Genomic DNA, 11,757 nt, shown 5'->3' on the forward strand with positions numbered 1-11,757 from the left:
GCGCCTAGCCTTAACTTGCATTTACATGCATTTCTAGGCATCATGAGTGTTTTCTTAAAAAGAATCGCTACTCCTGGATGTGCTGGTAGTGGAATTTATTTCTGCCTCTAAACACCCCTGCCTCTAAACTCCTCTATATTCCTATGTGTGCATGGACACATGGGCTAACATGCAGGGGCATTTAGAGGCAGAAAATAAAATTGCCAGACACCCCTAGGAGCAGCTGAAAAAATATCCAGTGTGCATGAGGCCTAAGTATTTGCAACCAATTTAAGTTGGATTTGTTTGGTTTCATTTGTGGTCACATGCTCCCCTCTATGCGTAGTACAATTCCCATAGAGCTGAATGTGTCTGCATATAGATGTATGGTCAATCCCGTGTATGAACAAGAACAGGTGGCTACATTCACACACACGAGGGTTAAGGAGTATGAAAGTAGCCACCCTAGAACATGAAGTCTGAGAACAGCAGGAAAAGCTTGCATTTGAGAGATGAAAAGAAGGAAGATACAGATAAAAGGTGCATTCTACTTATATTTTAACATATTGCAATTATTTTATTTATTTTTTAAAATGTGAGTTTAGTGTCACTTTAATCTATGGTATCGAAGGGTCCAGCACATAATTTAATCAATTTTTTTGACCAAGCAGATCTATTTCTTCCCTTATTAAAGTGGTTCCAAGGGCAAAAGGTTTTATTTTTTACCTTAATGCATTCTCTGCATTAGGATAAAAAACCTTCCTTGTGCAGCTTCCTCCCAGTCCCCCCTAAACCTACCTGAGCTTGGTCTCGATCCAGTGCTGTGCCTGAGAGCAGCGGCTCTCTCAGCTGTCTCCCGCCTCACAGGGCAGATTTATAGCAGTGGGAACCATTGGCTCCTACTTCTGTCAATCAAATCCTGTGACGAGGGAGTGGGGGACGGGGTCACACCGCACTGTCTGTATCTATGGACATAGGCAGTGCAGCTCGGGATCGATCCTGCCTGTGTGCCACAACAGGAATCGGTGGTGGTGGAGGTGGAGGAGCAAGGAGTGTCGGCGACAGGGACCCTGGAAAAGGAGGATCAAGGCTGCTCGGTGCAAAACCATTGTACACAGCAGATAAGCATAACATGTTTATTATTTAAAAAATAAAAATACCCTTTACAATCACTTTATGTATGAAAAAGCAGAGAGACGGCTTCAATCCCTCAGTCCACCTGCATTAACCATTTGCCCTCTGGAAGGTTTTACACCCTCCATGTCCAGGCAATTTTTTGCTATTCGGCAGTACCCTACTTTAACTAACAATTGGGCAGTCAAGCAACACTGTACATAAATACGATTTTTTTTTACACAAACTAGCTTTCTTTTGGTGGTTTTTGATCACCTCTAGGTTTTTATTATATAAAAAAAAAAAAGAACAAAATATTTTACTTTCTGCTATAAAACACGTCCAATAAAAAAAAATTAAAAATCTAGCATCTGCAAACTATGGTATGTACACTGGAATTTTTATGTGTTTTTTTTTTTTTATACTAGTAATGGTGGTTATCAGCAACTTGTTGTGGTACTGTGATGGTGTGGCGGGCAATCTGACACTAGTTGATGCTGGTTGGGGGGTACACTAACTGACACTGACATCAATAGTAACACTAATACAGTGATCAGTGATCAGTGCTAATATTGTAAACTGTCACTGTAATTATGACATTGGTTTAGGAAGGGGTTAACATCTAGGGGGATCAAGGAGGTTAACTGTTTGCCTAACAATGTGTAATATGTGCTGCTTTTACTAAGCGATCTTGTTGTTTTTTCCCTGCTTTGCAGGGAATAAAAAAAAAGCAGCAAGATTGCCTGTCAGTGTACAGAGCTCTGTGTTGTTTACAAAACAGAGCTCTCTTTCGTGAAAGATGGAGCCAATCAGCGGGTCCCGGTGATCAAGAATTGGCAGGGACCCGCTGATCGGCTTGTGCTGTAGCAAGAGATACGTGATTCAGTGCACAGCGGCCTTCCTGGCTCGAATAATAAATCAGAAGACTGGAGCATGAAGTTGATTAAACAAAGACAATGAGAGTTTATCAGAATTGCAACAGACAGAATCTGGAGCAGCTGTGTATAGCAGCCAATCAACTTCTACCTTTCATTTTCACAGCTGAACACATTTTGAAGTTAGAAGCCGATTGGTTGCCATTCACAGCTGCTCCAGGTTCTGTCTGCTCCAGTTTTGATGAATTTCACAATTCTTTAGCTGGTCGGTACAATCTTGGAAAAAGTAAATACCTTAAGGCTCCTTTCACACGGCCGCTCCGTGTGAAAGGTCCGCTGCGGGACTTTTTTTTTTTTTTTTCCACAGAGCGGATGACATTTCTGTCATCCGCTCCGTGTGCCCGCATATCATCCCATCCGTTTGCGGATGATATGCGGACATGATGTAAGTATATGGCACTGCGGAGGTCAGCGGATGACACCGCTGACATCCGATTTTCCTTCCTTTCCGTTTTTTACACGGAAGGAAAAATGGGGTTCTGTTCCGTTCGTAAAAATGGAACAGAACTGAAAGGAGGAAAATCGGATGTCAGCGGATGGTATTCCGCTGACACCCGCAGTGCCATTCACTTACATTATGTCCGCAAATCATCCGCAAACGGATTGGATGATTTGCGGACACATGGAGCGGCCGTGTGAAAGGGCCCTAAGGGTCCTTTTACACGGGGTGGATCGTATTTTCCTCTGCTCAGGCACTTTTTTTTTTTTTACGCGGACACGGATGACACATTGGAGTGCCCGTTCCGTATGTCCATTTATCATCCCATCCATTTGCGGATGATAAACGGAGATAATGTATGTCAATGGGATTGCGGATGTCAGCGTTTGACACTGCTGACATCCGTATTTGCGTCTGTTCCGTTTTTCTAAACGGAAGAAAAATAGGGTTCTCTTCTGTTCCAAAAAACGGAACTGATCGGAAAGGACGCAAATCGGATGTCAGCGCATGGTCATACATTATCTCAGTTTTTTATCCGCAATCGGATGGGATGAAAAACGGACATACGGTCCGCCCTGTGTGAAAGGACCCTTAAGGAGTCAAGAGAACATGTCATTCCAATTGCATTGAAAAACAGCTAAGAGATTCCGGTCACAGATGTCATTTTTAGGAGCACTGGTAACCTCGATCCTTGGATTCATCTTTACCTTCTTTTAACTTTTTTACTTTGAGCGGTTAAGCACAGCAGTTCTAAACTGACACTGTTACAGCCAGGATTTAAGCTTGGTTTGCAAAGACATTACATTTCCAAGAGAGTAACAAATAAAGTTAACAGATAATAAATAAGTTTGAAAAGTTGGAACCAATGGATAAAACTTTAATACGTAAATTAAAAGACATTTTTCAAACTTACAGCTTAAGAAAAAGGTGCAATCAATATTGCAGGATGAGAATTCCATTCTAAGCAACATTAGTTCCTAATGACGGAACTGCATGGTCAGGCACATTACAGATGCAGTGTACCCGCCTAACTCAAATACTTTTATATGCAGAGATAATCAATGCTTACCTTTTCCCCTCTCTCTTTTGAAACCTCACGTTCGTCTTCCTTGTCACACTTATTTCCCAGGAGAACTACCTCCACTTCTTCCCCAGCTTTCTGAATCACAAAAGCAAATTGTAAAGATGCAGTGACTTTGGGAATGGATAGATTCTGCAAAGCCCTACAGCTCACATCCATTGTAGATGACAGACAGTCTTACAACCAAAAGCACCTGCATTTTGTATGGCAGTAATATGAGGGCTGACACTTTCTGCATTTCCATTCAGAATTCATTTAGTCTAACAATAGTGAACCAGTTACAGGCTTTCAACTCTTGCCAGAGACGGATATTGGGAATGGCAAATAGAATATAGTTCTAGGGAGACTGAGATAAACACACTAGTCACTGGGAAATGCTTTAAATAAAAAAGGCTAAAGTACAATGAAACCCAGGTATGAACACAGATGTCTGTATTTTCTTTCATGTTTGTAATATTTTAATCTAAAATAATGCATGTCAACATATTTTATTACAACAGAACTCTGGGCCAAAATACCAATATGAAATGAATAGCCCAGTAAAAGATAAAATAACACAACCAGCTTTTCTGCAATATTCATCATTAATCCAAAGATTTCACATTTCACCTGCAGTACTTTTTTCTGCCCCTAGATGGCCAGCATCTTTCGCCCTCTCTTAGGGTAGATTTAGACATACGTCTAAATCTCTCTTGCCTCTGAAGCCTGACCCATGATCAGATCACTGTCCAGAGGCTACTGACAGGCATCAAGGAACACTGCAATGCCTTCTTACCGCCAGTTTTAATTTTTTCTGACAAATACCCAGCAACTGCATGCATTGCATGCAGTTGCAGGGCGTTTGATGTGCTTCCCCATTTACTCGAATGTGTAGTGTTCAGCGTGTCCTGGATCCACCCAGTTTGTGACTTAATAGTCAAAAGAGAAGCAGCACAGTGATGAGCTCATATCCCTTTTACTCTGATTTCTCCCCCTGTCAGCATGCTCCTTGTCATCAGCAGTTAACTGGCTTGCTACTCGTACTGCGAAAGTTCAGTGTTAAAGCAGTAGAACACTCTCTGTTTTCTTTTTTACCTACAGGTAAGCTTATAATAAACCTCCAGCGGCGCGCGCTCGCTCCCTAGACCCTCACAGGCTAGCAACGTAGACCTACGTCGCTTTGTCTGTGAGGGGCTGACCGCCAACGTAAATCGTCGTTAGGCAGTCGGCAAGTGGTTAAAGGCACAGGGGCGCACTGGACACCCAGCACATAGCACCATGGCAGCAAAGGTGTCTAGTTCATCCCCTTACCAATGTTTAGCCTGCTGTGGATGCATGCAGTGTATGAAGAAGAGTCAGCCAGCCAGCTGGAAGAGTATGTAGAGGTGGCTCCATGGGTTCCCATAAGGGAACACGACCACCTGAAAACCGAAACCTAAAAGGAGAGGATTTTTTATAGAGGAAGATCTAAGAAATCACACACTCGCACAGAAAGACACACAGCATACATGTTACACACTCAGGTCCACAGCACGTTGTGCTTTTAAATGTATAGGGCCTAATAACACTTTGTTAAGAGAAATGGGGGGGATGAAAAAAGTATAAGACAGCAAAACTAAGGAGAAGTGTGACACAGCATTGGTTAGTAAGGACACAAATGTTTGGGGTTAGCATGAATAGTAAGAAGTTGTTTAGAATGGACATTTGCTGCTACCAAAGTAAGATGTGTTTGTAAGGCCTCATGCACACAGGGCATTTGAAAAAAACGAGCTGCAAAGCCAGTTCTGAGACCAGGAAAAAGCAGCATTTTGTATTGGAGTTAATGCACATTTTAGCCAAGTTTAGCATCGTTAGTGTTTAGCAGCCTTTCTCTGCCCTCTTCTATTTTCCAACCACAATCCAAATACTACAGCTTAAAAATGTCTGACGTGGCCTAACGCTGTATGCAGCCTTTAGCAGCGTCATGCGTTTTTACAGCTTAACGCTGCTACTTCAGAACCCACTGGCCCTGGGTTTTCTTTACAGATTGAAAATGCCTATGCCACTTACAGCTCCTAAAAGCCTGTTTGTGCATGATGCCATAGAATAACATGGGAAGGGGGGGGGGGGGGGCGTTTTTAACCACTTGCCGACCTCCGCAAGTACATTTACTGCGGTGGTCAGCCCCTCCTGGGCAAAGTACTACGTTGCTCGCCCAGGAGCCTGTAGGGGGCGAGCGGGCGCCGCCAGAGGCGCGCTCCCGCCCCCGCTCGTTCACTGAGATCCCAGCGCGAGTGACCGGCGGCTCTGATGTCCGCCGGCTACTCGCGATCTCCCGCTGGAGAGGGAGAAAGGCAGGCGGCTGATGTAAACAAAGCCGCCTGTCATTCTCCCTGATGTAACTGCAGAGATCATACAATCCTGCTATGTAGGATCGTATGTCTCTGTGGTTACATCACAAGCCACGCCCCTTTACAGTGAGAATCACGCCCCTAGGGACACACTTAACCCCTTGATCTCTAATAAAGTTAACCCCTTCCCTGCCAGTGTCATTTTTACAGTAACAGTGCATATGTATAGCACTGATTACTGTAGTAATGTCACTGGTACTCCCAAAAGTGTCAAAAATGTTAGTCAGGGGTCCGATCTGTCTGCCGCAATGTCGTAGTCCCGCAAAAAAAAAAAAAATTGCAGATCGCCGCCATTACTAGTTAAAAAAAGAAACAATAAAAATGACATAAATCTTTCCCTTAGTTAGTAAACGCAAAAACTTTAGCGCAAACCAATCAAAATACACTTATTGCGATTTTTTTTACCAAAAATATGTAGCAGAAAACAAATTGGCCTAAAATGTTAAAAAATTTCGATTTTTACATTTTTTGGGGGGAATTTCATATAAAAAATGTGAAAAATATTGTTATTTTTTCAAATTTGACGCTCTTTTTTTGTTTATAGCGCAAAAAGTAAAAATCGCACAGGTGATCAAATACCACCAAAAGAAAGCTCTGTTTGTGGGAAAAAAAGGACGTCAATTTAATTTGGGTACAGTGTCGCAGGACCGCACAATTGTCCGTTAAAGTCACGCAGTGCCGAATCGCAAAATAGGCTCTGGTCTTTGAGCAGCCAAATCCTCCGGGGCTTAAGTGGTTAAGGTGCAAAAAAAAAAAAAAACCTCTGACACTCCTAAAAGCAGCTGTAAAAATGCCTCTATGTGCATGAGGCCTTACACTATAAAATATTTGAAATGCAAAAAGTTTTCCAATAAAATACTCAACTGAATATCTGATATACAAATATAACAATATCATGTGTATAGTATTAGGTTTGTTTGAAATACAAACTCTTTTTGCCTGGCGTTAAGCTTTAAAGATATAAAGGGAAGGCTTTTCTAAATATAGTCATACAATAGTGAATAATCAGATTTAGGAACCTTTGGAAAATAGTGTCCATTTATGCCTGAGAACTATGTTGACATTCTGCCAAATATTAAAGAGGAACTTCAGTTTTTTTTTTTTTAACTACTGTAGCTGCTCACTGTTAAAAATCAGGCACTTACTAGAGTCCAGCACTGTCTTATGCATTTTGGATATGGGATCCGGCTCTGGCATCCTGAGGAACCACAGCTTGCTCCCCACTGCACATGCACAAGCTCACATTGCATTCTGTGAGTGGCCCTGCAGTTTCTTGGGACAAGTTACATGTCCCAGGAGGTTGAAGGAGGGGAGGAGGTGAGGAAAGCGGCTTCATCTTCACCTAGGCAAGGTTTGCAGAAGTTGGAGTGGGTAGTTGGAACAGGTACTGATAAAAATTGATTCTCACATTCCCCCTTCCTCCCAAAAAACCCGTGACTCAGTTACAGCCTGGGTGGGGAGGGAGCGAACCAGTGGTACCTAACATTTTGAATGAAGTTCCGTGGGGGAAAGTTCATTATAACTATAAATCTTGGAAAAATAGGAATAAAAACAAACCAATATATTAAAAAACAAAAACAAAACATATTTATGATAGGATATTCAAGGAGACCAATGGTTAACAGTATTGAAAGTTCTTCTACGAATATCAGGAATAAAAAGCAAATAAATAAAGTTAATAAAAACCAAAGCTAAAATACTAATGTCTAATTCAGTTAATTTAAATCCCCAAAAAAGGTTTCAAAGCATATAGACTCCAAAAAAATCAGATAATTTTGGTCCTTCGAAAGACAAAGTAGAATATTTCATTTATTATGGGATAAAATTTATGGGATAAAATAAAAAATCAAATTTTAAATGCCAGTTTTCCCACCTGCCTGCACAAAGGGGTCACTAGTATCAGAATACACTAAAATCATCATTTTATTCCTAACAGAAAGAGAGCTAGAGGGAAATTAAGCCGACTTAATCTTTCCATAGCACCACATACACTGTATATTATTGGGTCCCTCCACGTATTGCATGTCACCTTAGCTTTCCTGTTTTAGTCACTTATTGGATGAAATCTTGGGGCACTCTGGTTGGCAAATTTAAACAGTTTTCATTGATTGAGTGTGGCACCACCCAATCCTACATCTTCCTACTGGCACACCACCGTGATGGCCACCCTTTCTGGCCAGTAATGCTATGCAAATGGTGGGACTCGGCTCTCAACCAGAGTAGCTGGTCAAAATTAGCATACCAGAACACTCCAGGAATTGAGGTGTTTATAAGGAAAACTAAATTGAAGCACAGACACACGAAGATGCCTACTATACCTACTGATTACTGTTTAGGGCTTAAATATTGGAGCTAGTTCACACTTTAGGGGAAAGGGTAAGTGTTAGGGTGAGTTAAGTGTTAAAGGACAAACAGCAAGTAGACAGGCTCTTTATTGCAAAAGAGATATTCAATGTCTCTTCTTTAATAAAATACACCTACCTGCCTGCTCACTGTCTTCCCTTGCATGTAAACTGAGCTACACAACATTGACAGAAATGTCCCTGTGTGCTGGTATTACTGACTCCCGTGCATGGCCAAAGAAAATGGCAAAAGACCGGCACCCAGGAGAAGATGCCAGCACCGATGAGGGACAGGGACAATTGAGGGAAAGGTAAGTTTAGCTTCATGTTATGGTTATAAAATGAGGGTGTGGAAGTTTCTAGTGGTGGGGGTAAAGGGTTAAGGGCTAATTGTAGGTGGTTAGGCTACGTGAAAAGGATAAGAACCCCTCTCAAGTTTTTATTGCTGTCTCCACTGGGTAAATTCACCCTCTCTTTCTGAAAGTGATGGGAAATATAACATTTTACAGCTGACACCAGAACAAGAAGGAAAGGGTAATCTTCATATAAGCACATCTGTTTCAATGACATATCTAAAACGGTAATTTCCTTCACTTTTAGAGACTTCTTCTCATTTCCTGTTGTGTCTCCAGAAAAAGCCATGGAGTGAAATTTCCTCAATGCAACACAGACTGAAAAAATAACCTAAAAGGGGTTTCAATCCTTCACTTTTAATCATTCTTTTACAGACCTAAAAAAGGTTAGTAAAGAAAGATTTTATTTCAGGAAAATAGATCTGAATACGTTTGGGGCTTCATGAATATTTTTTTTTTATCATTAGCCAAAGTTGACATTTTGATTTGTTTTGCCATTGGGCAAGGTGGAAACAGTGTTTTGTCAGCCTTGATAATGTATCTATTTAACTGTGTAATGATCATAAATTGGCAACTTTAAGCCACTTTCTGACAGATGATAGGGCAGCAATCAACTGTTATATATACAGTATATGCAAAACACACCTAACATGTCGTTGGGTCATTTTCTACTGTAATGAAATAGATCTATCATTGAAGTATATTGTGCAGTTAAGGTCATACACAGGATAAGAAAATTGGAAGTAACATTTAGTCCGACTAACGATCTGCCGATTTTCGGATCGTTAGTATAGTGCTTTCGACAGCCGATTACGAACTGTTGGATGACAAAAACTGAATGTGCAGGCTATAAAATTTTTGTCATACATGAACACAACATTCGATTTTCGATTAATTCATAAAAATCGTAAGAGCAAGACTACGCATGCTCGGAAACGAAAGATTACATACGAAACAATTCAACACATTACATCACTTCTGAAGTTTAATTCTGTCATACGAGAATTTTTGTATGAAAGTAACCTCTTCACTTTCGATATGAGACCAGCATGCAACAAAAAACGGACAACAATTTGTCCAATATTCTGATAGTAAATTGAACCAGACAACACACAGGCCACAAAGATGGCTTGTTGAAATATCTAACCTTCATTGCATAAATTCATAACTGCAATTTATTTCTATGACTGTCGTGTATTCCAGAACAGGGAAAAACTCATAGAAAAGACACAAAGGGGAAAATTGACTAAAATCGGAGCACTCAGAATCTGGTGCAGCTGTGCATGGTAGCCAATCAGCTTCTAACTTCAGCTTATTCAATTAAGCTTCAAAAATAAAACCTGGAAGCTGATTGGTTTCTATGCAGAGCTGCACTAGATTTTGCATGCTCCAGTTTTAGTAAATCCTTTCCATTTTGTTGGGTCTTGGAAAGCTGCCTCCAGTTTCCAATCACCTCGAAAGAAGACTGGTGCACTAATCTAAACAATTCTCAATGAGATTAGGTTCTACCCCAAAATATATAGAAAAATCCCTTTGTATTCTCATTTGTTACTTACCATTTTAATGTCCTTCATCCACAAAGAAATGTTTTCAAATGAGTTTGTATTTGTGATATCGTAAACAAGTGCAAATCCTTGGGCACCACGGAAATAACTGACACTGAGGGTGTGAAACCTTTCTTGTCCAGCTGTATCCCTGAAACACCAAAGAGTTCACATAAAATGTAAAATATATGCTGATGAAAATCTATTTTCCCAGCAAAGCTGGGCTAAATGTATCGCAAATTAGGTACCCTGGTGTGCCAAATCACACCATCCCACTACAAGACATACGTACAGTATTGAGCCAGTTCATGTCTCTTGCTGTTCAGTGATGACAGCTGACACCATATTTTGGAACTTGCTATTGGCTTAGCTAAACCTTATTGAATACAGCTGTATTTTGAGGATGCAAAACAACCACCTAACATATGAATGGCCCAACACAACAATACAGAAGGGTAGACTCTGCAGGTCAAGATCCAGTGGACTTTCTATTACACCTTCAGCCATATAACTCAAAAAATTTACAGTTGTCTCAGACTGGCACCATTGTGACTAGATTGTGGAAACAGAACAGGGTGGTTTCACAAAACATTCCCACCACCCCTCACCATCATCACCCCCATGTTCTTGGACAATTAACATCTGCCTTGATATATTCCCATGTCACAAAACAGTTACATTCAAGGCATGCCATGAATGAAAACTGTTATACTTGTTAGTGCCCTCAATCAAACTGTCAAGCCATCAAATTGCTTAACTGATCATGTGCAGCACCATGGCAAATGCAAATCAAACAGAGGCTAAGATGGCAGCTTCCTTGGCTGTAAAAGATAGGGGGGTTTAGTTGTAGTTTTAGATGACTGAATCTAATCTGTGTGGCTAAAAATGCCTTGGTATGTTTCTGACACTCATTAGAAAAAACATATCCATGGCTCAGATGCTCTTTTCTCATGGTCTACCTGGGAATGAGGGGGGGATAATGTTCCAACTTCCCTAAGTTTCACATGCTGCTAGCATTAGGTCAGTATATCCCTTGAGACTCCCCTTTCCTTTCCTGCAGGGGAAATCTATACAAAAAGGGAAGAGCCCAGGGGGTCCATTACCCTGACCCCTGAACCTTTACTAATCGGAATCTCTTCTCAGGCTCCATCCTCTTCCCAAAGTTTTGGCAAGTCCTGTAGAACCTCTGAATCCAGGAGAACCTCAAACAGGTAAGTAAAACACATGCCACAATGTTCTCAAGGGAAGATGATTGGGGTCACCTGATTACAACGTCTTCACACGGCACCAACACTTCATTAAGGCTGTAACCGCACAACGTCAAACAGGGCCAAACCCCATCCTCCTAGGCTTTCTTCCAAGGAGGCTGGAACATACCTTGTTCTGTACACACAGTCCAACAAGATGTCCCATTTTTCTGGCTGCTGTGATAATGCAATAATGCAGCCCCCTCATGCCTTTCAGCTCACATCTTTTCCAGTGGTGACATACCCTATCCTGACAACTACAGCCAACTGTAAGCAGGCTGCTAATTGGCCATCAGCAATGACTATGATGGCCCAGGGCACCTCCCTTTGGCTTCTTGAAACAGGAATCACGCTA

General features: G+C 41.3%; 1 protein-coding gene across 2 annotated transcripts in view; it reads right to left on the reverse strand.

Annotated features, from left to right (window-relative positions):
• Window positions 1–11,757, reverse strand: part of LOC309556165 (ras-related protein Rab-10-like) — a 51,617-nt gene that overhangs the window by 17,975 nt on the left and 21,885 nt on the right. The window contains exons 3-4 of one of the 2 annotated variants that reach the window (XM_082258525.1): window positions 10,168–10,306; window positions 3,536–3,625 (exon numbers count right to left, since the gene is read on the reverse strand). In XM_082258525.1, the coding sequence (XP_082114651.1) occupies window positions 3,536–3,625; window positions 10,168–10,306 (229 nt within the window). The remainder of the gene's footprint in view (window positions 1–3,535; window positions 3,626–10,167; window positions 10,307–11,757) is intronic. The other variant, XM_082258526.1, reaches the window with a different exon arrangement.

This window comes from Pelophylax lessonae (genome assembly GCF_965119305.1).
Source record: "Pelophylax lessonae genome assembly, chromosome: 5".
Taxonomy (NCBI): Eukaryota; Metazoa; Chordata; class Amphibia; order Anura; family Ranidae; genus Pelophylax; species Pelophylax lessonae.